Source organism: Bos taurus, chromosome 11 (genome assembly GCF_002263795.3).
Source record: "Bos taurus isolate L1 Dominette 01449 registration number 42190680 breed Hereford chromosome 11, ARS-UCD2.0, whole genome shotgun sequence".
NCBI classification, from domain to species: Eukaryota; Metazoa; Chordata; class Mammalia; order Artiodactyla; family Bovidae; genus Bos; species Bos taurus.
Window position 1 is genome coordinate 75,304,980 of NC_037338.1, and position 27,395 is coordinate 75,332,374.

A 27,395-nucleotide genomic window follows, 5' to 3' on the forward strand; every position below is an offset into this window, starting at 1 on the left:
GGGGAGCGTGTGTGTTGGGGTGGGGGCTGGAAAGGGGAAAGTTATCATGATGGCAGGACTGTGGGTTTGGTTCCAGGTCTGTGTTGAGTGTTGTGTCAGTCAGAGCTGGGAGAATGCTTTGGACAACATTGCTTTAAAAATAACGGAGATCCTGAGCCAAAGGTGCTTCAGACAGCGTTCCCTGTCCCACCCCCGAGCATTCTTTAGAATTTATAGTAGTGGTAGTAATAACAACAGCTAACATTATTGCAAGCATACTATGTGCCAGGCACCGTGTTTAGGCTCTACATACATTGTTAAATCCTTAAAGCAGATCTAAGAAGATGGCACTGTTATTATCTCTGTGTTACAGATAACTTAGAGGCTTAGAGATACCAGGTTTCTAGCCAAGTTCATTGGGTTAATGGGTAGTGGAATTTGAATTCCACCCAAGCAGTCTGGTGCAGGACCTGGGCTTCTGGCCACCTTTCGCGCTGCCAGCCACATGCTCCTCACCCCCCTTCACCTACAGCCTTAGTTGCTTTGTCTGCAGGAGTGACATAATTATATTTGTCCCATCTATTGATATGGCTATGGGGGAGGACCCCTGCAGTGCCTTGGGCACCCCCAATATCAAGCTGAACGTCAAAGGATGCTGAGAGCCCCTGTGGGTCATTAGGAGGAGTCCTCCCAAGACAAATAGCTCCTGGAATTAGGAGGAGGTTCCCAGCAACAGGCTGGTTCCCTCTGGTTGTTATGGTGATGGTAGGGGATTGTAAAATGTTACAATGAGAGAAGGCAATTTTCTCTTGTACAAAGTGGACCTCTGAGAACTAGGTGCTTCAAACATCATGATGTTAACATAATCTCCTAAGACTCTGGAAGGCAAACTGGTCTTTACTTTCTCACATTCCCCTGGGTTCCTAAAAGGCCACGGACACTGAAGGATGGTCCTGTACCATCATCATAGGAAACACTTTTATATGTAATTACAAAGGGCTAGGCACTTTTCACTTTCATGCATTGGAGAAGGAAATGGCAACCCACTCCAGTATTCTTGCCTAGAGAATCCCAGGGATGGGGGAGCCTGGTGGGCTGCCATCTATGGGGTCGCACAGAGTCGGACACGACTGAAGCAACTTAGCAGCAGCAGCAGGCACTATCCTAAGGGCTTTATGTAAAATAAATTGCTTAATTCTCACAACCATAAGAAGCAGATTCTATTTTTTATCCCCCTTTTACAGATGAAGAAACTGAGGCAGAGTTTCAGTTCCCATATGCTCTGGGGTAAGGATTAATATTTTGGTGGAGATGCTTGGCTACAGGAGGAGCTTTGAAACAGATGGACTTCTGTTCCCAGAAGTATGGGGCAGGGATGGGGGGACCAGGCAGCTACAGAATGAAGTCTCACATAGACTTCGCTGCATGCCTTGATCCTCAAGTACTAACCTGTTTTCACCATACAAAGGGAGGAGGCGGCTGCAGAGAAGTCACGGAACCTCGCTGGATAATTCCCATCCCAGTGTTGTGTGCTTCATTCCTCTAACTCTTCACCGTTTAGTGCCAGGTACTGGCTTGGAAACTGGGGTGGAATGGGGTGGAGTCTGTGCTGGCCCCCAACCCAGGACCTCATAGTCTAGTTGGGAAAATGACCCAGAAACAGGCAAACTGTATCATAAGTGCTCAGCCAAGGCTCAGAGCAGAGCTGGACAGGAGAGAACCCAGACTGTGGAATGGATACAGGGCAGCCTGCTAGCAAAGCGATGAGAGACGGTGAGAGATGAAGCTGGGAGGCAGGCAGGCAGGAGCTGGATGCTGGAGCACCGTGTCAAGGGTGGGGCTATGTCCTGAGAGCAGTGGGGCCATTGCAGGCATTCGGCAGGGAGTAACAGAACCAGACTTGTGTTTTGAAATGATCACTTTGGCTGCGGCAGGGACCCTGGACAGGAGGGGTTGTACTGTTGAGGCCACTGATGCAGTCCTGGAGTGATGTTGGCCTGAAAGGAGGGTGTGGAGACCGAGAGGAGAGGACCAATTTAGAGGAGGCAGACTCAAAGGAGTTTCCAGACTCAGCGCATAAGGGCATAAGGAAGACCATGGATTTGGACTCTGAACTCCTACATGGATTCAAGGTGTCATTTCTGAGACAGAGATAGGAAGAGCAGGTCTGTGGCAAGGTGATGTCAGTTGGGACATTTGTGCCTCTGGGCTAACTGTGTGTGGGCAGACAGCTTTATCCTGCATCCCCGGCTTCTTCTAGAATCTGTTATTAAGGGAGTGGATTGCCCTAGTGTGTCAGAGGCTGGTGCGGGGAGAGATGAGATCGATGCTGAACGCCAGGGCTGGGGGAGAGGAGGGTGACTCATCCCACTCCCTTTTAGGGATGGGGACACAGCATTCCCGGTAAGCAGCTTGACCAGGGACTGGCAGCCCCGTGAACAAGCTTGGGCTTCTTCTATCTCCTCTGCACTGGGGCGGAGGCCCTGCTTTCTGTGTCTTTGCCAGCTTCTCTCTCTGCTAAAATCCCCAAAGCTGGGGCCTATGTCAGCAGGAGCTACTGGGTTGGTGGTAAGTGGGCACAGTGCTCTGTACGGTCAAGCCTGTGATCTCATTCACTTCTGCTCTCTGCCTGATGGTTGTACTGTCATCCCATTTTCAAGATGAGGCAGGGAAGCCTCAGGGAGGCTAGGAGTCTTGCTGCAGTCACACAGCTGTCCACTCTGCCTCCAAGTCCCTTTCCTGGATCCTGTCTTTGCCCCTTGTGGAGGCTGGGGCAACTGCTGTCCAAATAGAAGGTGGCAGAGCTCCATGGTGTGGAGGTTCAGAGGCAAGGGTGAAATGGGAGGAGATGCAAAACCCATAGGAAGGGGCTGCCCACACACCTATTACAGGACTCCCCAACCCTGAGCACCCTCATGGCCCTTCACCTGGGGCCTATGAAATCTAAAGTCAAAAGAGATAAGCCTCTTCACTTCTGGTCAACTTGGACTTTGCTTTTTGGTCCAGAAGCCAGAGGGGACAGTTGCAGCCTGGCTTCTCTCTCTGCGGACATGCAGATGAAATTACAATAGCCTTTCTGCAGCTCGCCACTAGGCCCAGTGTTTGGGGCTTTCAGGGGTCTCTGGTCACCCTCCTGGCCACCAGAAGTCCTTCATGGAAGAAGGTAGGGGCTAGAAAGAATGACAGCAGTAGCCTGCACCTCTGCGGTGACACACACATAGCTGGGTTCACATGGTACGGGTGCAGGGACACCGGACTTTCCGGATTCACAAGGTCTGATGCTGGTCACCACCTCTGCCCGCGGATCAGCTCAGGGGTGCAACGCAGCAAGACCAACAAACGGCTCAGGGATTTCCTAACAGGATTCGAGTAGAACTAAATCTTCATCCCCCCCTTATCACTTTGCACACATAAAATTTAATTAGCTTTCAATATATAATCTTAAAAAAAAAGAAAAGAAATCCTACAGATTCCTCCCACCCCAAATTGTTCTTCGAGAAAGAAAGGTTTATCTCAAGTTTCTTAAGAAAAAATCTATAGGCACACAATGCATTGAAATAACATTCATTACAGGGAGCTGCATGCAAACTGGCTTCTCTAGTCAGAGATGAGAGACAATCGCTTGACCTATTGCAAATCAAAAAGCATTTCCACACCACCTGTATTTTTCAACTGGTTAAGTTTTAAATGAAAGCCCCAACACCCTTTCTGGGAAGGCGCAGTAACAGAGCCCCAACTGAAATTTCAACTCAGTCGATGGGAAGATAATTACAAGAAACAAAATGTGAAATTTAAAATCAGGGCACTAATGAAGTCTAAAAATACCAGTGGCCCATCCTTTTGGCTGGCAAGACCTGTTCTTCATGGAGGGGATCTTTTCGTAATTACTCAGCTCCGCGAGAGACCAGGTTGTCACGTCAAACAATAGTAGGAAAAATCGTGGGACTTTAATGAGCTAGATCTCAAGGAGTTCTATGGTGGATCTTATTATAATGCCCGGAAAGCTTTCAGACAGAGAACAGGAGAAAAGGAAAGTTCTTTTTTTTTAAAGTAGAGTTCTGACTAGTGTTGATGTTCTCATGCGGGGCCTCCTGGTTCCTGCTCGGAGCCAGCTGCCTGTCATTTAGGAGTGTGAAATCAATTGGACTTCGGGGATGTAAAATCCCTAGGGGCAAAATTAAAAGTGACCCAAATCCAAACCCACGTGGGCTTGTCAGGAAGATGATTCTCACACAGCAAGTTTCAAAGATTTGGTTTCAAAATTCGGGTTTCTTATTTTAAAAAATATGCAGTTGTTTGACATTAGATCTGACAGATAAATTATACCTTTAGCAATAAAGGCTTTTAAGATTAGAAATGAAAGGAGAAATTACCTTAAAAAAAGAAAGAAAGAAAGAACAAAACCCACCCAGGCTTGAGCTGGGAGGCATTTGTGCAGGCTTCATCGTCTTTCTTTGCTGCAAATACCGGGGGGAGAAATCAGCTGACGAGGGCCGTAAATAGAGAAGCGAGTTCAATGTAATTTCCGGGGAAACAGCCAGCTCACTGGAGAACTATGGAAGTTGGTGTGATGGACAGGTCACCAGGTCACCAGCTGGAGCTGGGAGAATCTACTTGGCTCCCCAGAAGTTGGGGCTGTGAACGCTTTCTAGGCCCACAGCATCCCCAGGCCTGGCACAGAATTCACACCATAGTGGCTGGAAGAGCAAACCCCACCAGGGGTTTCCTCCTTCCTGTCTGTGGGCTCAGGCCCATGATAGAGGATGGTTCGTGCTGTCTGACCCCACCTGATGTTACAGGTGTGGCTCTGCAGGGCCTGCAGGCCCAGCGTGAACAGGAGCTCAGCAGGGACCTTCCTTGACCACCTATATCTTCATGATCTTATGAACTCAGATGCCTAATGGTGATCAGATGTGCCTACGCCTGGCAGCTTCAGGGGGCGGGATATGGGGTGGATCCCAGCTCTATGTTAAGCCCTAAACCAGGAACCGGTCCTGTCTGGGCCAGTTTACCTTGTTGCACAGAACCAACACCTTTTCCTGGGGGGATGCCTGAAATTGGCAAGGCAGCAAGAACTTCATCGGTTCTAGGAGCTTCCCTGGGATGGGGTGAGGGCGGGGTGGACACACCCTCCTCCCCCTACCTGATGGGAGAAGATAGTCTCCCATCTTCTCAGGCCTTGGCACAGCCTTGGGAGCAGCCGGACACCCAGTACCCAGTGCGTCACAGTTGGTGGTATGTAAACTGTGGGTACATTTTTTTTTTCAAAGGGAGAGGGAGCTTAACCAAAACAATTCAAACAAACAAACAAAAAATAAAAAAACAATATAGTCAATTTTTTAAAAAGATCTTAAACAAAGCAAGAGTTTACCAAAATTTAGATGTAATTTTCTCATTTAAAACTAGTGCTGATTTTCAAAACAAAGGCAGTCCGGACTCAATCAGATTGGGAATTAAACCCGACAGAGATCTAGACACGGCTTTGTTGTTCGGATGCTTGACAAGGCCTAGAAATTGCTCGCAGGGATAAAGACAGAGATTCAGGAGGGCAGGCTGGATGAGAATGGCTGGTTGGAGCCCTTACTCTGCTAAGACTCTGGTCTGCAGCCCCCCTCCCCATCTCAGGGTTCGTAAGTTGGGAGGCTGAGGCGTCTCGCTCGAGGTTCACACTTCTAGACCATCTACTTCTCTTTCAGAGGGAGCCTGGAAGCCCAGCAGGGCAGATCACCCATTATGCACCCTCTTGTCCACACCTGGGTCCAGGCCTGGTTGCCCTGCCTTTCCACTCAGCAGGAGTGGACCTTGAGGGGATGGGCAAGTCCAGGGGTATGTAAGCTCCCTGCCCCCGTCCCCCCAACTCAGCTGCAGCCTCAGGTCCTCCCAGATGCTCTGCATCCTGACTGCTGGACCCCTCAGTCTGGTCAAGAGTGAGGCTGGTTTGCTGACACCCTCTGCTCTAAGCCTTGGGCCGGGGCCCAGCCTCAAACCACATCCTGGTGTCTTCCCTCCTCTGGCTCTGTTCTCAAGGATCTGGAATGAAAACGGGTCCTGGGGAAGGGGGTTAAATGAAGGTCAAGGCTGGAGGTGCTCTTTCTTGGGGTCTCACAGAACCACCCATGAGTTCTTGAAACCAAACATTTAGCTGCCTCAGGATGGGCCAGGGAGGTGGCGGGGGGCGGGGGGGGGGTCTTGTGGGCCTCACTTCACACCCCTGAGCTGCTCTCATCCAACGCACAGCAATGGGTACTTTTCTGGGGATGGGAGGATGGGCACATGGCCAATTCATGTTCTGACTGTCCTTGAGTGGAAAACGGAGAAGGCCCCCAAAGGGACTGTTCTAGGGGGACCTAAGAGGAGGCTTCCTGCTCATGCTGCCTGTGGCCTGGCCTTGGGTCAGATGGGAGAATGGGCCGGGGCTCGGGCTGAAGGTGGAAGGCCCTGTACTCGGCAGGCTCTCCCCGCCCTCCTCTGCTTGCCTACCCACGTTTCCCTGCCTTCCTTGTCCTGCCCTCCACTTTCCCCTCTGCCTCCCAGTCTAAGACCCAGCTGTCCCAGGCGGGAGGCCCCGTTGCAGCCTGGATTGAAGCAGTGGAGGACTGCTGGGGAGCTGGGCACCAGGAACCAGGCTCCTGTGCACGCTGTGGTGGTGACCACACACGGGGGCACAGGTGCGGGCACGCAGGAGCACGTGGGCTGCAGGACTTACCTTTGGGGTGCCCAGGGTCCGTGAACTCATACTTCCCCACGCCAATGGTCCGCAGCATCTGTAGCCCGTGGGCCGATTCTGACGTGGGGGGCCCGTTGGTGGCCGGGGCCACGCTGGGAAGAGTGGCAGACGGCTGGGCCGGCAGCGGTGGAGGCAGCAGGGGCCCTGCCATGTGGCCGTTGCCCACGGCGGTGGGTCCCGGGCGGGCCACCTGCCCGACGCCAGGCAGTGTGGAGACAGCCAGGGGCTGTGGGCTGGCATACAGGGCCTGGGCGGGCATGTTGACCACCACGCTGCTCAGTGGCTGGGAGGGCGGCTGTGGGAGTGAGTAGTGGCCTGGCATCAGCGGGAGCTGGGGCCCCACGTGGGGAGGCAGTGAGGGGGTCACCCCGATGACCGGGGCCTGGACGTTCACCGCTGGGCTGAAGGTGGGAGGCTGGGCCACTCCATAGGAGTGTGAGATCAGGGCAGGCTGGCTCCCGGCGGCCACCGTGGTCACCCACGGCCCTGTGCCTGCAAGGGAAATGGGAGAGATGTCATCTGCCGGTTATACAATTCACTCAGCAAACAGCGACCGACGGCCTCCAGCCCTGGGCCGAGTGCTGGGGTCAGAGAGGTGAGCAAGGAGCCTGTGTCCTTAGAGCTCACAGACTAGGAATCTGTGATTAGATGAAGCCCTGCTGGGTCGGCCCTCACTAGCTGAGTGATCTTAGGCAAAGCCTTCCGTGAGTAGATTCCTCATCTGCCAACTTCACAGAGTTGCTGTGAGCAATGAGAAGACACACAGAATGAGGCACCTGATTTTGATAATGAGAGAGGCTGGAGAAAACTAGAAGCTGACAAGTGTCCGTGAAGCAGTGCCAGCAAAATTCTAGAATGGGTTGCTAAGGGGGCTTGTTTCCAAGCCTGTGGAATAGGAGGTGGTGTCACTGTGAGCTAATCTGGTGTCTTAAGGATAAGGCATGCCTTCTGACACTCAGTCCTCTGCAGGACTAGTAAGGGAGCCTGGAAAAACACATCAGAACTTCAGAGCACAGTTGGTGAAACCTTGGATAACTCCATGGTGAACATATAGAGAGGTAGAGCCACAGAAGTGATTGACTCATGAGCCGGCTAATGGCCCAGAGGATGCTGGAGACGTAAAGGGAGGTCTCTAGTGATGGGCTCACCTTTTCTATCAGTTATTTGGATGATGGAATGGAAGACATATGACCAAGTCTGCAGGTGACATCATGTTGGAAGGGTTAGGTACAGGTCAGCAATATAAGCAGGAAAAGATGCTAAGAGTCATACGGGAAGATATGGATATGGTCTTGCTCTTGGGTCCCCCACATCCAGCTGCTTAAGCCAGACTGTGAGGAAAAAGACAGAATAGCCACCTGCACAGCCTTGGGGTCTTACTGTTGAGAGAGCATATGATGTGGTTACCCACAGAGCAGAAGTGAGGTGAGGCTGCAATCATCAAGGTAGAGGGGTTGAGTGAAGGAGGGGCTGCAGACCACTCGTGGGTTCTGTGTGTTGGGTTCTGAGGGATGCAAAGAGAGGAACAATGCCGAGGAAGGTGAAGGGACTGGGCTTGAGGGCATGGCTGAAGGATTCAGGGCGTTCTTCCTGCAGAAGACTTGGAGGGGGATGAATGGGGGTCTTTAGATATCTGTAAGGCTGTGGTGTGAATGGCTAAGCTCACATGTTTTGTGTATCCCAAGGGGAGGCCTGGGATCAATGGGAGATAACAGGGAAGGTTTTTGTTATGGTTGGAGCTGTCCAAAGAAGGCCTGAGATGCTATAGGAGGCGGTAAACCCCCATTTCCCAGTGAGTGGAACCTCTCTCAGTTCTCAAATAACTGTTGGCAAAGCAAGACCTCACTGGATGGATGACTTTGGAAATTTATGAATCAGAGTACTGAGGTTTGGGAATAACTAACCAAGATAACTTAAAGCAGATTCAGAGTCACTCCTATGTCATTCTCTCTCCCTTGTTCTTCCCAGTATTTTCTTGAGCAACAGAGAAAGGGATGGAGACACAGCCTAGGGAATCACATACAGTCACACCCTCCCTGTGCCTCCTCCCTGTCCCTGATGCAGCCTGAGGTCCGGGCCGCTGCAGGCCGTGGGTCAGGACCTGCTGAGGAGCTGGGCCACCCAGGAGGGCTCGGACACCTCCCCCCGCCCCAGCCAGAGGGTAGGTGTCTCCGTCCACCCTGAAGTACACACCTGGATTGTCGCTCTCCCTCATCTGTTTGGAGGGCGGCTCATCAGTGTCCCAAGGCGTGGACTGATTGATGGGCGTCTGCCCCCACCGGATGCTGGTCGTGAGTCCCTGGGACTGATTGTCTGCTTTGGAGATTCCGGGGGCCTGGAAAGAAGCAGAGCAGGGGGGTGAGCACCCACCGCCTGGCAAGAGTCCTGCCCCGGTGCCCAACCCCCAGCAGTCTCCAGAGGCAAAGACCGAGCCCTGCATCCAGTCCCTCAAGGGAAGCGCAGGGTGTCTTGGTTCAGTAGCAGCAGCCGTGGCCTCAGCTAAGCTCCTGGCCTCCAGAACACCCAGCCTAACCTGGTGCCTCCCCCATCACCTGAGCTATCAGAAAGGAACGAGAGCCTTGTATTGTGAGAAATAAACTTCCCCCAGTCCTTGGGTCATTAATAAACCACATCAATCATGATGGGCAGGTGTTGAGCACCAACTGTATACTCAGTCCTGGCCCAGGAGCATCATGTGCCCAGCCTCTGACTTGTGAGAGGACGACCTTTCGAGGCATTACCGCCAGGCCCCATCCCGCCTCCACACCAGCCTTCAAGGCCCCCAGCATCACCCTCCACAGAGGAGGCGTGGAAAGGTGAGGACTGGGGCCCCTGGGAGGACAGCGCAGGTCCTGACACCAGGTCAGAAGGCAGAGAGCATCTTCTCTGGGACCCTCAGCTCCTCCCTATGGAAAGCAGATAGGCTCTCTGCCCCAGGATCTCATTTACTAATTCACGTATTTAATGAGAAAACCAACCTCAAGGCAGAAACAAACACTGGGACAGCATTAGTCTCCCTGAGCTAACACTTTACCATGGAATATTATATAGTCAATAAAAATCATGCTTACTCCCTAAGGAGATGGCAAAATGCTTCCACGATAAAGTTGAATGAGAAAAGCAGAATATAAATGACACACATATAACCTCACTGGGTAAAATAATATGTGCAGGAGGGAAAAATCCAGGGGTGGATTAATAAAGAAAAATAGTAGCAGGAATGTCTTTCTTGGGTGAAGGGATTAAGCGACACTTTTATTCCTTTGTCTACACCTCTGTATTTGCCAAATTGTTTACTATGGCCATTCCCAGTATTTATAAATCATGATATTTATAATAAACACACAAAAAAATCCAAAAGACACATTGGAGAGCCTCGTACTGGGACGTGACGGGTGAGTCTCAACAGAGAGAGTTCCAGGAGGACTGACCAGAGCTTGTACGAGGGTAGCCAGAGCCCAGCCAGGTTGGGGGTAAAGTGTGACGTGGGGTTCGAGCAGACAGTCACCCACTGGGGACAGTCACAGGAGGCCAAAGGGGCCTCCAGGGACACCTGCAGGCCTCTCTCAAGTGAGGCCACCGCGCTCTGGACTCCTGCTGGAAGCTGACTCAGTGACCCAGCTGGCGGGGTGGAAGGAGGCAGCGCCCCCTTGTGGGCATCTCTGAGCAGCGAGGCTTTCCTCGCCAGGAAGCCGCGAAGAGTCCAGGCAGGTGGGAGGGTGGACGGACTTAGCTGGGCTCTGATGCCTAATGCAGATGACAAACAGCGCCTGCATCAGGGCCTGCTGGGAGGAGCGGAGCGCATCCTATTAGGACCGTAGGCTGCGCTGAGCTAATTGCATTAGGCAGCACTTTATCTCTGGGCTGCGTTTCAGATGCTTTGGTTCTGTGAACAGCGCAGGAAACAAAGGAAAAGAGTGAATCTCCCGAGGGAGAAACAATTCTGCGGACAAGCTTCCTTATCAGAGGGAGGCCTCTGCCCCATTTCTGTCTGCGGGACAGATGGGAGCTTAGGGTAGGCTAGGGGCTTCGGGATTTAGCCGCCCTCACCAATAGTCTTAGGGAATTTAGGAAACAATAGCTTGGCATCTGCAGCGTCTTTACATAGACGGCTTTCCCCCGTGTCCTGTCTGCAGCACCCTATTTCCAGGCTCTGGGGGTGCCGTAGGCTCAGAGGTGCAGAGGTTGCTTCCCTCATAATAAGAGGCATCTGGACCGGGGCGAGGGGAAGGAGCCAGTGTGATGTCCTGTTGGGGGCCCTGTTTTGGGGTTGAAATTTGAATGTGGAGTCCCCTGGCCTTCTCTCCAGTCCCCTTCTTCACTGGCAATACAACAACCCTTTCTGTCAGTAGGGGGCGCCACAGCCCCCTCTGTGAGGTCTGGAATTCCTGGAGGCCTCCCAGGCTAGAGGCAGGTTTGGTTTTCCAGGTCCTCCTGCAGCCGCCCTTTGTCTTCCAATGAATCAGTATCCATGGCCCCAGCCTGGTTAACTCGACGGGACGGGGAAGGGCTTTGTGGACCTGGAGCCCCGCACCTGGTCCTTAGAGGCTTCCACCGCTGCCAGGAGGGGTGGCTGGGGTCTCCTCCTTAAGAGTGGGTAAGTGAAAAAGTAAAAGTCACTCAGTCAGTTCTTTGCAACCCCAGAGGCCCTCCTGGGTTCTCTGTCCTTGGAATTCTCCAGGCAAGAATAGTGCAATGGGTTGCTATTCCCTTCTCCAAAAGATCTTCCCGAGCCAGGGATCAAACCTGGTTCTCCTGCATTGCAGGCAGATTCTCTACCATCTGAGCCACCAGGGAGTGGGCAACCAGACTGTAAAGCTTCAGGAGTTCCTGCTGGTCTCTTGTGCCTTTGCTGGTCATCTGGTTTGCTCTTCAGTTAACTGGGCTCCTGCTCTGTGGTCGACCCTGCCCAAGGCACCAGGGACACGCTGTGGCTGAGACTCAGCCCTACCCTCGGGGGTCTGCTCCCCGCTACACCATCTGTGACCCAAGACACACTCCAGAAGGAAGCTGGGGGTGTGGGGCGGGCCCAGGGCACTGGCACAATTGAGCTGTGGCTACAACAGGTCTGCTGTCTGCCTGTGTCTTTCATGACTCTCACAAGTGAGTTCTTACCTACAAGAAAGAGGTTGTGCTGGAGAAGGAAAACAGCCTATTTTTTTTTCTTTTCTTTAGGAAAGACAAATAAGGACACTCATTCTGCTTGGCACTAGCAACTTCTGAAGCTATGAGCAATGTGCAGTTCAGGACTTTTTATTTATTTTATTGAATAAATGAACATTCCCTCCTTCACTCCCTCCAGAAAAATACACACAGGCGAGGCTCTTTGCGGAGGCGGCTGGACGCCCAGGTGATGAAGAATGCGGCAGCTGGTGATGTGAGTCAGCTTGGCTGACCGGAGCCCCGTCCTTCTGCAGTGGGGCTTCAGGCCCAAGGTAGACTCGAGGTCCCCAGGCTCTGGAGGTTTCTGGGGGACCATGTGCGGGTCTGCACGTCCAGCTCTGAACTCCAAAGGCCAGGCCTTCTTGAGTTTCACTTCTCCTCGCCAGGGGCTCCACCCCAAGAAGGCATAGACACCGGCCAGGAGACCAGCCTGGGTGAGGGTCGAGGAGAGGAAGGCAGGGTGAGGGAGCCTCCCTTCTCCCCCTCTGCTGCCATCACCGAGGACATCGCCGACCTTTCCCCAGTGTTCCTGGCCTTGCTCCCACGACATGATGGCCCTTGGCACAGAGGCGGGCAAGGAGAGCCCTCCTCCTGCCTGGTGCCTCCACGTGGCCCTCTCTGCCCATCATTGGCCGAGCAGGCTTCTCTCTGCTTCTCTTTAATGAGATGCTAATGGGATGCATCATTAACACAGCAGCTTTTAAACCCTGAGCTCTTGTAAATTTTCAAAGGTCACATTTTTACGGTGGCTGACAGCATCCTGCTTCTTTCAGTGGCTGAAGAACACTGAGGAGCCCCATCCTTTATGGTTGCAGCTCTCTGTGAGGGGCATGGAGGGCTGAGGCGCCCGCTGGTTGGGGAGCTGGGAACCTCCACCTGCAACAAGCCCCCCCTCCTACAGAGCTGCCCTGGGGCCCTTGTTCCACTTAGGGCCGCAGGTGGTGAAGATGCCTGGTAGCGGGGGTGGGCGAGGGGCTGACCCCGCTGGAGGGGCAGCCATGCCTTACCTTCCAGGAACATCATTTGCTCACCAGGCTGCACACTTGTGAACCTACAACAGCCTCGACAGGCTGCCTCTGCTGATCTGTCCATCCAAAGGGGGCCCTTTTTTTCTGCTTTGCCCAAAGGTGCCATAGAGGCCAGCAGCATCCCAGGTGGTCAAGGAAATTTGAAAGATGATGAAATGGGACTCTCTGGGGCCTTGCCACGCCTTACTTGTTCTCACCCCTTGTCCCACGCACATGATGGTCACAGCCTCGAAATGCTGCCCTTCAGGGCCCGCACTGATCTGCACTGTCTGGTGGGCTCCAGAATGGCAGGGATCCACACAGGTGCTCGGCCCAGCTCCTGCCAGCCTGGTGCCCAGGGAAGGCAGGGTCTCTGAGCTATAGTGTTGGCCAGCGGTAGGGTTGTTCATCACTGTTGATTCACAAATGCATGTAGGTATGGCCTGGCCTACACTTCGGGAGAGAGAATAATGGGAGTAACAGAAAAGAGATGTGCAATGGCAGAGTGGGAGACACTGGGACATTTAACTGCGGAGATGTCGTTTTCAGACTGTGGGGGCCGCTTGTGTTATGACCCCAACACTTGCCCTGGCTGCTGCTTGGAAGGTCTAATGCCCCCTCTGCTGACCTCCTGGCCCAGTGCTTGAGTATAATAGGAGATGTGGGGGCTGAGGTTGACTCCTGCCCCTGTTGGGCTGGGGAAGAAGCCAGAACTCAGCTTTTCCCACTATTCACCCAAGGACATCAGGAGCGGGTGAACCAATGAAGCCCAGAAGTTAGGGAGAGCTGATGTTGGACCACGAAAACTAGGCGGAATTCAACAAGGCTGACAATTTTGGCTGAATTTGCCACCAAAGGAGCCCAGAGCTGCGGGTGCATGTCCAGTCTAGATATAGCGGACAGAGCTCCAGGGACCACTTCTGGGGCTCATGTGGGCTTCCTCCCGGAGGAATGATAGTACCGGTGTCCAAGTCCTTCTCCTGCCCATGAACCTGCCTCCACAGACTGGAAGCTGCGAGTCTCAGTGCTCTTGTGGCTTGTGTGTTGTGACAGCGCGGGCAGGGACTGCCATCTGCTGAGCGTCCCTGAGAACAGCCGCCCCATCTTCACAGCAGTGAGACTGTTCCCCCAGGGGAGCCCAGCGTCCCCCAGCCCTCACCTCGCTTTAATCCCTCAGACCACACTCCAGTGCTCCCTCTGGGCCTGAAGCACCACTGGACACCAAGGTGTACCCCAGCCGGCGGGGATTGGGGGTGGGAAATGGCCTTAGTTAAAACGGAAGTGGCAGGGCGGAAGGTAGTGGGAAGCCCGCGGCTGGCCGCACTCTGAGCTTCACCCACAGCTGCGTTTTTAATCTCATGTGCTAAGTTGTTTCAGTCATGTCAGACTCTTTGCGACCCCATGGACTGTCACCACCAGGCTCCTCTGTCCATGGGATTCTCCAGGCACGAATACTGGAGTGGGTTGCCATTTCTACCTCCAAGGGATCTTCCTGACCTTTCTCCAGGGTCAGGACTTTCCTGGATCTTCCTGATCTTCCAGGTTTGTTCAGGGATCCAGCCTCCCTCTCTTATGTCTCCTGCATTGGCAGGCGGGTTCTTTACCACTAGCGCCACCTGGGAAGCCCTTTTATCTCATGGCTCCCCATAATCCTCACCTAATTTGGGAAAGAGAGTCTTTGGTGAGACACTCATACAACCCCTGGTTCTGAATTCTAGGGACCCTTCTGACAAGGAACTGCTGATGTGGCCTGAGCCCTGCAGTGGGCCTTTGACTTTTTTTTTTTTTTTCCCCTGACTGCTTTTTGAACGCCCCTATCTTGCCCCCATCTTGAGGTGGAAGCCAGAACACATTCTCTGCCAGCTTCCCTTGGGGCTGGAGCACAGGCTTGTGCCCAGCTGCTCAGACACCCTGGAGTGTGATTTTAGTCTAGGGGTGCTGGGCGGTATGAGGAAGCCAGCCCAGCTCCGAGTTCACGCTCTGCAGTGGTGGTGGCAGAGGCACATGGGTCTGGGAGCACACAGGGTCTGGTGTCCTGGGCCCAGCATCAGTGACGAGTGCTCTCATTTCCTTCTCCCTCTGGAGGGTCCTCAGACTCCTCTTGTGGGTTCCCACAGGCTGCCAGCAGATGTGAACGCTCAGGCATCCCTGAGCACCAAGCCCAGATTGTCCTAGGAATCACCTACCACCGACTGCCAGCTCCAGGACCCAGCATAGCTGGGTAGCCTGCTCCCTGCAAAGAGTGGACATTTCACCTCCTTTTCAGCATCCCTCCCCCTGCAAGGCATTTAGGGGCTTCATGGTGCCCAGGTCCACCCATGGGGACTAATGGAGACTAGTTTTTGGTAAACTTATTCAGACTGGGGTGTTGGGAACTTCCTGGGGCCCTCGAACTATAAAGGTGCCCAGGAAGACAATCCTTATGTAATTGTGGAAATTCAGGCTGGGGGTAGGGGAGAGATAATTTGGTGTCTGAATTTTTTAGATTATAGTTCAGGGGTTTAGACCTAGATGGCTGGCTTTCTAGGACTTGCAGATTATTTATGAGAGCACCGCTTCTAAGATCAGATAGGTAGAGCATTGACCACCTCGATGGCAGGGGCCCTCTGACTCATGTGAGTGCATGTAGGAAGATCCTGCGTGTGGTGGGGTTGAAAATGCGGGCCTCTGGATCCCACCTTCAGAACTTCTGATTCCGTAGATCTGGGCTGAAGGACCCTCAAATGTGGCTCCCTAACAAGCCTGCCGGGTGATACGGTCTGTCAGCCTCACTCTGGTGGAGGCAACAGCAGTCTTGATGTTCAAGTTCCCAGACCCCTATGCCCCAGTGTGGGGGAACTTAGGGGCTGGTGCCGCTGGGCAGGTCACAACTGGGATAGGTTTTGGGGTCTTGCTTATGCGGCTCATGGGAGCCAGACAGGTGACACTGTTTTCATGGACTGCTGTTCACAGCCTAGGTTTCAAGGGGTCAGAAAAACGCATTGACAGATACCAATGCTATAAGTTGGTGACCTCTGGGAAGAGCAAATGACACTTATGAGTCTCTCAGTTCTCATTTCAAGATCGCTACCACACTACAAACAAGAAAATAACCACAGTTAAATCCCCTCTTGGGGCCAGAGGAGGCTCTCCTGAACCCCTCCTGCCCTCATTAACCAGCTTGCCCTCTCTGGCCCCCTGAACCCAGGCTGTGCCCGTGGCATCCCCCTCAGAGAAGCACCATAATGCGCTCAGGGCCCGATGAAATTTCTAATAATACTAACCAATGATGTGTTAAATTGAGACACTTCTGGCTCGCATGCCGGAAACTGCACGATGGTTTAAAGGACCAGTGCTTACCTTTCTCTATCAATTTGCTGCTAAATTACTGCTTTCGGAGCAACTTACAGAAAAGTAATTCTTTATTTAAATTTTAATTTCAAACTTGTCATTTTAAATATATATTCAGATTCCAATCATATTACTGAATATGATGATGTCTCTGGAGGGCAAGCGTTGCTGCAAGGAGCTGGGTGGGAGCAGAGGACGTCATGGGGGAAGGAGGAAGGAGGAAGGGAGCTCAGAAAGGAGGTAACCACTCTGGGGGGCACTGGGGTGAAGGCATCCTTGTGTTGGGGTGGAGACAGAACTGCAGAGGCTAGTGGTCAGACTGTAACCTGGCCTTATGACCCCAGGAAAATACTTTATGTTGAAACCATCAACTGCTTCCTGTGCCCTCTGTCTCTTGCTGGACCACCTTGAGGAGCCAATCAACCATAATGGCTTGGATCACATTTATTGAGTGCCTCCTGGTGGCTCAGATGGTAAGGAGTCTGCCTAATTTGTCTGCAATGCAGGAGACCTGGGTTCAATCCCTGGGGTCAGGAAGATCTCCTGCAGTAGGAAATGGGAACCCACTCCAGTATTCCTGCCTGGAGAATCTCCTGGACAGAGGAGCCTGATGGGCTACAGTCTATGGCACTGCAAAGAGTCGAACACCACTGAGCAACTAACATTAACACAGACTCCCACATACCAGGCATGGGCATGATGTGAGCTCTTTCCTGAGGAAATCTGTGTTCTTATGTTCATTTTACAGATGAGAGTAAGAAGACCCAGAGAACTCCAGGGACAGCAGAGCCTGTTCTGTGCTAAGTCCCTGGGCAGTGCTGTGTGATGGCCAGAGTGTGCCTCGGTCACCTCTCTCCAGACCGCGCTGCTGTGGTTGACAGCTCCATGAATGGGTTTAGTCATATCAAGGCCGTGTCCACACTACCCTGTTGGGGTCGCCCATAGAATCCCTCCTCTGGTGTCCGCAGGTATGCCAGCCGGGGCTTCTCCTTCCCCCACTGTGTCCAGCCCAAGTGGGCCTCCTGCTCTGACAACACCCTGGGGCCAGGGAGCCAGTGAACTTGAACGTCAGGACTGTCCTTGCCCTCCCAAAGTGAAGTCCCTGGACTGCATCAGCTGGTAGGCTTGTTAAAGAGCCACATTTTGGGGTCCCCTGCCCTAGCCCTTCTGAATCAGAAGCTAGCCTTCCATCACTTCTCCCACTCAGTCAGACCCCCTAGACTCTAACCCACCACCAATGTGTTCTGCCAACCCCTGCCAGTGAGGTCCTGGCCCCTCCAATGAGGCCAGTTCTTCCGTATCAGACCAGGGCAGCGCAAACTGATACCTCCACCCTTTCCCAAAGTTGTCAATGCATGGCCTCCCTTCACATTTCCTCTTGCTTCAGCATCTACACCCCGTCTCCCTCCTTTTCCATCAGCCCCTTCCCCCCTTTTCCATCAGCCCCTTCCCCTTGGCTTTCCATCACAAGCACTGAAAAATCCTTATTTACCACTTCACCTGCCATTTCAGCATCCATCTGCCTTCCCCATCCCCTTTTGCGGTTACCCCTTCCTTGGGATTCAGGACAGCTGGTACTCACTCCAGTTACCCTCAGTTTTCACTTCCTTACCTCTTCCCAGCCCTGCACTTCAGGGAAATCATTCCCTCCCCTTTTAAAAAATATTTATTTGGCTGCATTGGGTCTTAGTTGCAGCCTGCGGGATCGCAAACTTCTCTCTAGTTACAGCCAGGAGGCTCAGTAGTTGCAGCACACAGGCTTCGTTGCCCTACGGCAGGTGGGATCTTAGCTCCCCAACCAGGGATTGAACCCATGTCCCCTGCACTGGAAGGTGGATTCTTAACGACTAGACCACCAGGGAGGTCCTGAAACCACCCCCTTTCAATGGACAGTCACCTCCTGATGCCAAGCCCCGTAGCATCTCTTCGTGTTCTCTCTCTGATTCCTAACACCAGCTTCCTCCTCCTTCCTTCTGGAGCCACTTCCCTTGGGTTTCCTGTAGCAGTGCTTTTCCTGGTTGTCTTGTTGCTCACTGACCCCTTCCCTTGCCAGTTCTCCACGGAGGACGCACAGGAGAGCTCACACTCGGTGTTGCTCTGGCCCCTTCCTTCTCTCAGGTCCGTTTGGGCACTCTCCTCTTTCATAGTTATTTTTCTGATGTGAAATGTCTGTGCGATAGCCTTTGTCTCTGGTAGAATCCAGCCTTCTATAGTATAGTAGAAGTATATTTGCTTTCCCCTTTTCCAACATCAAAGTCTATACTGTGGAAACACTTTTGCTGAAGGCTCGGCTCAGATGGCCTCCCTTGCACATGTACAGCAGCAGCGGCGGGGGCTGGTTTTTGCATCCTGCTCTCTCCAGTGCCCTGTCCAGGTCCTCCCTCTCCGGCCCCCTCCCCCAGACATCCTCCCAACGGATGGGCCTTGTGGACAAAAGAAAGGATAAATCTGGCAGAACATTACAACTCAAAGCTTTCAACTTTCCTCTAACAACTTTCAACGGGAAACTTCTTAGTCCCATTTCCAAGTAACTTTTCATCCATTACAAAAACCCACAAAATTTTCAAAGGGGCTTTGAAATAAGATCACCTGGAAAAAAAAAAGCCCATCACAAACGAAAGTCTTTGAAAAGAAAGAGGCCTTTCCTGAGCTTCAGCACCCCTCTGATATCAGTTCCCTTTCATTCTGCTGAAAGGTGCAGGGCAACCTGGCCCTCAGCAGATGCCTGTGATGTGAAGCGAGCCAGTGGCCCAGACCAACGACGATGGACGGGGGACAAGGAGGAGCGTGAGGGGCACCTGCTCGCAGTGCTGGGCCGGGCCTTTCATCGCCCCCTTCAATCGGCCCTTGAGGCCCCCCCCGACAGCCGTGTTCCTTGGAACCGGCCCTGCCTGCTCAGAGGCCTGGCGGCCCTGCCTGTTCCCACTCATCTCTGTACTGGCGACAGCGTAGCTCCCTGCGGAGCGTGGCGACCCATCTTCATTCTTGTCCCCAGAGTGGGCGGGAAGGTAGGCGAGGCCGGGGCAGCCCCGCTCTGATCTTTACAGACGTTTCCCAAACAGCCGGCCCCGCAGGTGGTGACTCGGGGACCACCCCTCGACCTCCCAGCCTCAGAGCCTGTGACCCGCCCGCCCTCCTCTGGTCAGATTCACAGACGCACATCACATGATGGCCAGTGGCCGGGAGCCTTTTGTTATCTTCAGATTGGAAATCCTCAGCGAATCTGGTGAAGAATGGTCCTCTGTGCGGGGCGGCTGAGCTAAGAGTGGGTGCGGGGACATGCTTGGGGTCTCTGGCTGACTCGGCCTGGCCCTCAGACCCCTGTGCTCTGAGCGCCCAATATTAATTTGGAACCAGGCCTTCCCAGAGTTGCCTCTGAAGCACCCCAGGCTCGGGAAGCAGCAGGCTCTCAAGAACAGCTTGGCCAGGGGCTAGCCGGGCCCCTCGGACCCGCAAGGCTCTCCCAGCCTCTCTGCAGACAGGACTCTAGGACCGACTGTGTTTTCCTTGTATGGAGGACCCACCGGAGCCAGAAAGAACCCCAAGAACACTCACTGGCTGGCTGTCTGCGGCTCCTCTGGGGTCCTTTCTTCAGTGAACACCTGACACTCCTATTCACATCCACCGTCCACCTTCTGAGTCGTGGGCCTGGACGGAGCATCCCTTGTTTGTTGTCACAGACAAAGGCTTGCCCAGGAGGGGGAACAGTTCTGAGTTCTGAGCCCTCTGCTGCCTGCCTGACCTGACCCTCCGGGCAGAAGTCGACTGAGAACTCGACTCTCACGCCTGATGAGACGGGTCTGACACAGACATCTTCAGCAACTGCATTAGAAGCCTAATAAGAGAGAGGATTGTGGTAGGGTCACCCCGAGGCCAGGCAGGACAAAGAAACGAACAACGTCGCACAAATAGAGGCGACTCCTCAGACGGGGTGGCGCAGCTGAGGGAGCTCAAATCGTTTCACTGCCGGGACTTCAAGACTCACTGAAGCAACTTAGGGCCTGAGTGTGCATCTCAGGACCAGAGCCTGGGTTCTGACGCAGTGTGGGGTTGGGAACCCGGTGGGTCGACCAGGTCTGAGATGGAATCTTCCGGAATGACATCCTCTTGCCACCTGGTGCTTTCTCTTTGCTGTCTCCTGCCTGGGCTCTTTTTGACAGAGCAGTGTGGGTCCAGGCAGGGTCCTGGGGGTGGGGTGGAGTGGGCTGGGGTGTGGTGTGCCCTCTTGTGGCAGCCCAGCCCTGCTACGTTAGTTCAGAACTGAGGCAGTTGGAGTGACTTTTTTCTTTCCTTTCCTTCCTTCTTCTTTTTTTTTTTTTTTAAAGGAAATGGCATCATTCAGCTCTAGCCCATCTTTTCAGGCTTCAGAAAACTTGCTGGGACAGACAGATTCTATTTAAATTCACTGGAGGTCCAGGTGCGAAAGGGAAGTGGTAAAAATCCTTTACAAGTGGTGGGGCAGGAGAGACAGGGAAGGAGGCCCTCTTGGGGTGGGTAGACAGATGGACTTCTCCAGCGGGGTGACATGTGAGGAGGAGTGGGGTTCTGATGACCAGTGCAGGGAAAGGGCCCGGCCCTGCCCTGCAAGGAGATGGGGCAGGCACTGTCCCAACGCTGAGCCCTTGGGCCTGACCCACCCTGCAGACAGCCTGAGAGGCTTTTTGCCTGTGGCTGCTTCTGTGGATCCTGGGTGAGGGAGAGGGTCCCAGACAAAGCCCCTCCACTGACATGCCCTCCTTAGCAGACTGCCTGGGCCCTCACTCCTCTCCTTTCACTCTTCACAGTGCTGCCTGGACACCACAGCTCCGTCAGTTCTGTGCTGGGGCCCATGGCCTCAGGTGCATCATTCATTCACTCATTCATTCGCCCCACTTTTACTGAGAAGCCATCATGTGCTCGAGACCATGATAAACAGTCTCTGGCCTAGGGGGCTATAGGAGAAATCACGATTATAACAGCTAATATCTGTCAAACCCTTGGATGTGCCCATTTACAACCCTCAAGACCTAAGAGTTCTTTGAGGTATCAAGATCAGAGTGTCCACTTCCGTTGTTCACTGTACGAGTCAGCTTCGGTCACCATAATGAAATACCATAGATTGGGTGACAAAACAACAGAAATCCTCACAGGTCTGGGGGCCAGCATGGCAGGGTCCTGCTGAAGACTCTGCTCCTGGCTTGTGGATGGCCACCTTCTAGCTGCGTCAGAGAGAAAGTTCTAGTCTCTTCCTATTCTCATAAGAACACTAATCTCATCGTGGGGGCCTCCATCATCATGATTCCATCTAAACCAAATCATCTCCCAAAGGCCCCACCTTTATTTATTTATTTATTTATGGTCTTTTTTTGCTTTGTTTTTGGCCATACCACATAGCATGTGAGATCTTAGTTCCCAGACCAGAGTCTGAACCCTCGCCTCCTGCAGTGGAAACACAGAGTCTTCATAACTGGTCCACAAGAGAAGTCCCCCCAAAACTCCATCATTAAATACCACCTCAGCGGGGGCTACGAATTCAACTCTAGGAATTTTGGGGGAACACAGTTCCGTCCTTTGCCACATAGCATGCACACCGTGGGTACTGAGAAAAGGCTTGCTGTATTGAGTTGAGTTCTGTCTGTTGAGTTCTGTCTGACTGTTGTTTCTCTGCCTCACTTTGTCCACCAGACCCCTGGGGTGTTTAATGGAGGGCTGGCCACCCACAGGCCTGACCAGTGTTCGCTTGGTCTTCCCACCAGCCTGAGCTCTAATTTTCCGGTGGTTTGCTTTTTTCTCTCACAACATAATCTCCATGATCTCTAGTCTTTCCCGAATGCTGTTGAAAGCCTTGTTGTATTTATCTCTGGAGAATCCGCCGTGCCCCTGTGCAATTTTCCATTGTCATGGTTCATTTTAATTTCCTCTAAGGCTGTTGGCCACTCTCGTGTTCAGAAATAGCTTGTTCCACTTAATAAAAGCGCTTAAATATGCAGACACGAGAAGTTTCCTATGCTTGCTCCTAAACATCAGAGTAAGTGGAGTGAGATGCACGCCCCGCCTCGTGCAGTGAGGCTGTGCACACGCCAGGTGGCTTCCCAGGAAGGAGGAGCTTGGAATCAGAGGTACAAGGATGGAAGCAGGATCTGAGAATTCCTGGTGGAAACCCGGCCGGCCTGGGTGGTTCCCTGTGCCATCGTCCAGCTCACAGCACAGGGTCTCCTGCAGTGCCTGCCATCTCCATAATGACCAGAGCTCTGGCCCTGCAAGTGGGAGGTCTGGGCTCCAGGCCGGCACCACCTCTAGCGCCTTGTGCCCTTGCACAAGTCAACTCACCTCTTAGAGCCCCTGCTTTTTCATCCAGAAAACATCCCTGATGATCCTTCCAGGACTTTCCTGGTGGTTCGGTGGTTAAGAATCTGCCTGCCAACACAGGGGATATGGGTTCAATCGCTGGTCCAGGAAGATCCGACATGCTGTGGAGCAACTAAGCCTGTGGGCCCCCAACTACTGAGCCCGCACTCTAGAGCCCATGTGCCACAACTACTGAAGCCTGCGTACCCTAGAGTCCACACTCTGCAATGAGAGGCCACTGCAGTGAGAAGCCTGTGCACCGCAATTAGAGAGTAGCCCCTGCTCCCTGCAATTAGAGAAAGCCTGGATGCAGCAACAAAGGGCCAGTGGGGCCAAAAATAAAATAAATAAATAAATTAAAAAGATTCTTCCGAAGGCTGATATCAGTAAGGAGTAGAAATTCCCCATTTTCAGGGCTTATCACAGAAGCTGGGGCAAAGCAGGGTGCAGCAAGGGCAGCTACTATTACTATTTCGGAACCCAAGCCTGCAAGAAGGATGCTCAAGGCAGTCTGTCTTCTATGTCCATTTTCCCCTGGGTTGCTGGAGCTAGAGAATCCTCTATAAGCTATGGATTATCAAGAAAGGACAGAAAGAAGCAAAGCCAGCTGGACTGTGATTCACACACCATGTCTACTGAAGCCTAGCTATTGGGCCATAAAACCAAAGCCACGGTATTCTAAGCTCTGGTGGCAACTGGTCTGGATTGCAGGTCAAGGTCTCAGAGCTGTGCTGGGCTTGCCCAGGGAGCCAAGGGCAGAGTCCCTGGGCATCTTTCTTTGGCTTATGTAACAGCAGTGAGGAGCCAAGAGCCTAGGGTGGCTGGTGATGAGAACAGGAAGGGAGAGGCACAGACACTGACTTAAAATCCTGGACAGAATGGCAGCTGGATGCTCACGTGGGTGCACAAGTGTGCACACACATGCACTTGCCTACCTACACACCAAATCCACAACCCCCCCACGCCTTCCACATGCCTGCACACACCCCCCATCCTCAGCCTGCTCGGGCAGCCAGGGGATTCCAGCCCCCACAGGGCAGGTGATGCTGGCAGACACCCCTTGCATGCCCCACGGAATCTTTTCTCTCTGATGGCTCTGAAGCACAGAGTCCCCCATGGCCACTTTGAGCTTCCCTCCCAGACACTTTTTCCTAAATCAGTTTCCAATCTGACTCATTTCAGTTTTAAAACAAGAAAACATCAACAAACACGATGAAGGGAAACAGATGGTAACAATTACAGGAGGGAGAAAACAGCCCGTTTCCTCTACAAGGGGCAGGCGAACAGACTGGTCCCAGACAGTGCGTCGTCCCCAGGCCACTGCTGGAGAGACCTGGACACAGGGCTCCAGGGCTCATTGCCACGGCAGGGCACAGGCCAGCACTGGGGATGGGGCGACGGGCACGAAGGCCTCCGGGCCCCACAAGGCAGACTTATTGTAACCTGGCCGCCAGTTCTCCAGTGAAGAAGGGCTAGACATTCCAGCACATTCCAGGCTACCTCATTACCTCTGATGCCCTGTCTGAGGCCCGAGGTCTGTGTGGGGTGGCTCCCTCCCTTGTACAGTGGGCACTGTCTCTACTACCAGTCTGTGAGCTCCTTGGGACAGGATGGGGTTCCTCCTGGTGGGTGGTAGTTAGAGCTGGGTGTCTGGGTTCAAATGCAAGTCCTGCCGCTTCCAAGAGGGGTGAGATGGGGGCAAGTTAATGGACCTCTCTGTGCCCTGCCCTCCTTTCCTCACCCCTCAAACAGGGATAAATGTAGACCTTCAGCATGGGATTATGAATTAATAAGTGCAAAAGACTTGGAAGCCTGCTCAGCACATAGGAGTGCTGTGTGTGGATGCTGTCTCGTCATCACTTGTGCAGACAGCCGGCTCCTTGTCTGGCACCCAGATAGCCTGGGAAGGGGCTGCCAAGGGAGGGATGAGGAGGCGGGCCAGAAGCTGGGTCCTGAAAGGTGGGGCACACACCAGGCAGGGCAAGCCACGCACTGCGGTTAGGGATGAGAGGATAAGCCCGTGTTGGAGTTCGGTGCCCGAGGGTCTGGGGGCAGATGGCCGGGTCCACAGTCCTGAGCTGGAATCTGCCGTCCTCCGTCCCCTAGGACCACTGTTTGTCCATCCTTTATGGTTCGAGTACGACAAGGATGCTACCCCTCAGCCGATCAGGTGGGTGGAGAGACAGGCAAGGAAAAAAGCGCAACCTGGAGAGATCACATGTTGTGATGGGGGAGGGGGCAGCCTCTGCCCTAGCTGTGTGGATCCAGGAAAGCTGCCTGGAGGAGAGGGCTGAGTCCTGAGCCTCAGGAGAGGGGAATGGTGGGGGTGAAAGCAGGGGGTGATGTGCCATTCTGGGCACAGGAAACATGATGCCCTTGGGGTCAAAACATGAGGGCATGCTGAGTGAGGGTTTGGGTTCCTGTTCTTTCATTGCTGAAGCCCCCCCAGCAAGGATGGAGTGGCTCTGAGTCTCGGTTTCTCCACCTGCAAGGAGAATGACAGTCCCCACCTTCCCAGGCCCGAGGAGAATCTATATCAGGACATGTATGAAAAGTGCCCAGGGGGCTCCTATACAGCAAGGTGCTGACTGCAGGGGGCTGCTGTTTTGGCCTCATTTGTGCACACAGGTCACACGAGTGGCATGAGCACCCCCCGCTCCCAGCACAGCGGTAACCACACTTCCCACACGTGGCTGGGGAGTGAATGTGTGCGTCCCCCCAGAGTTCAGATCCTAACACCCAGGTGATGGTGTTACGAGGTGGCCATTTGGGAGGGGGTTAGGTCATGAAGGTGGAGCCCTCGTGAGAGGTCCAGGTGCCCTTAGAAGAAGGTGAGAGATGCCGTCTCCTCCCTCTGCTGCCCGCCGAAAGGACCCAGGGAGGAGTCAGCGGATGGCAACCCTGAGTAAGGTGCTCACCAGAGCCTGATTGTGCTGGCCTCCTAATCTCAGCCTTCCACTCTGCAGAACCACGAGCAATAAATACCTGCTGTTTATAAGCCGCCCAGGTTACGGTTTTTCATTAGGGCCGTCTGAGCTAAGACATACACACGCACCTCCCATGGTTCACACTCCAGGGCACAAAGAGACAGCAGCTGGCGTGCACTGATGCCCCACACGTGCTCCCACCTCCCCCAGCAGCACACCTCCAGACTCACTAAGCCCTAGTCTCTGGGGATGTACACTGGCCACCCCTGCACCAGGGCCCTGGATGCCAAAGCTGCATTTAACCCCCTCACTTGACATCATTCTGGGCTCCTTCTGAGCATCAGGTGGGAGGCTGTGGAAGCTTCAGGATGAAGGGGAGGAGAGTAGACTTATCCCTTCCTCGCCCCTTCCAGGGCCTGTTCCTCACAGATGTGTGTCAGCCAGCGTATTGGGTGAGCACTCCCCAAATGCAGGGGGCAACTTCCTGCTTCACATTTTGGTGGCAGCTCCTTCTAATTTAAACTATCAATACATCCATACTCCCCTTGTTATTCTGGGGGCTCAGGATTCTCACAATTTTTCCAGGCTGCCCATTTCTCCGCCTGGAGGAGTCTCTCCCACCCATTTAAGGCCAGGCACACTTCTCTCCTCCCAGATGCTCCAGACCCGGCCCCAGGAAGGCAGCAGCCTGGGGGACATGGGGTGGGAGGCTGGGGTCTGGGCAACCTGGACAAGACCATTCTTCCCTTTAGGTCTCATTTGAAAAATGGGCAGTTGGAAAATAGCAGTATGTCTTAGCCTGGAGGCCTTTTCCATTCTCTCACCTGGGCTCCCTCACTCTGGTGGGCAGAGGGGGGGTGGCCTGGGGCTCTGGGTTGCTGAGCCAGTGCCTCAGCTGCTGCTGGGGGAGGCCTGAGACCCCCACACCGGACACTTTGCAGGGTCAGCCTCCTTTGCAGGCACATGCTGGGGACTGGGGCTTGGAGCACTCTGGTCCTTCCTCCAAGGCTGTCCCTGCAGCGGTGTGGGTTCCTTGGGCTGCCAGGCTGAGCACCATTAAGACAGTGGTGTGGTAGCTCAAAGAACAGACTTTTGGAGTCTGTGGGAGAAGTCAAGGGTGGGATGATTTGAGAGAATAGCATTGAAACATGTATATTATCATACGTGAAATAGATCGCCAGTCCAGGTTTGATGCATGAGACAGGGTGCTCAGGGCTGGTGCACTGGGATGACCCTGAGGGATGGGATGGGGAGGGAGGTGGAAGGGAGTGTCAGGGCGGGGAACACACGTACACCCATGGCTAATTCATGTGAATGTATGGCAAAAACCACCACAATATTGTAAAGTAATTAGCCTCCAATTAAAATTAAAAAATATATAATCATGAACATTAAAAAAAAAAAAAGACAGTGTTGCAGTAGCTCCCTGAATGCTGGACCCATAGTCAGGACCGGGCTCACCCACAGGGTAGTTCTCTTTACGCATGGCATACATCGGCCTCTACGACCATCTTTGTGGACTTGGCCTTCTCTCTTAACTGCTGGTGTTTCTCAGCGTTCTAGAATGTCCTTCTTATTTTCACCTGGTTGCCAAATCTTTGCCACCTTTAAATCCAAGACCCCACATACTCAAATGCCTCCTGCATACCTCCACTTTGATGGTCCACCTGCCCCTCCAACTCAGTGTTGGATTTCCAGTGTCTTCTTCTCCAGCCCAGACCTGCTTTCTTGGCTGTGTGCTCGGTCCCAGAGCCAGTCCCCTGACACAGTGTCCCCTTCCGGAGCGCAGCAAGACCATACCTAACCCCAGCAGGCCAGGCAGGCTGGGAGTGGAGAACACAGAACTGGGCTTGGGTATGGGTTAACTTGGCATGAGTCCTTTGCTTTCCTAAGGGGCGCTCTAGGTGGGAGGAGCCAGGAGATGTTAAGTGAGAC

At 53.3% G+C, this 27,395-nt stretch overlaps 1 protein-coding gene across 2 annotated transcripts in view; it reads right to left on the bottom strand.

The window, feature by feature from the left end:
- The window catches only part of KLHL29 (kelch like family member 29), a 332,208-nt gene that overhangs the window by 64,478 nt on the left and 240,335 nt on the right, over positions 1 to 27,395 (bottom strand). For both annotated transcript variants that reach the window (NM_001164494.1, XM_005213022.5), the window contains 2 exons: positions 8,900 to 9,041; positions 6,686 to 7,198 (listed from right to left, as the gene is read on the bottom strand). In NM_001164494.1, coding sequence (NP_001157966.1) covers positions 6,686 to 7,198; positions 8,900 to 9,041 — 655 coding nt within the window. The remainder of the gene's footprint in view (positions 1 to 6,685; positions 7,199 to 8,899; positions 9,042 to 27,395) is intronic.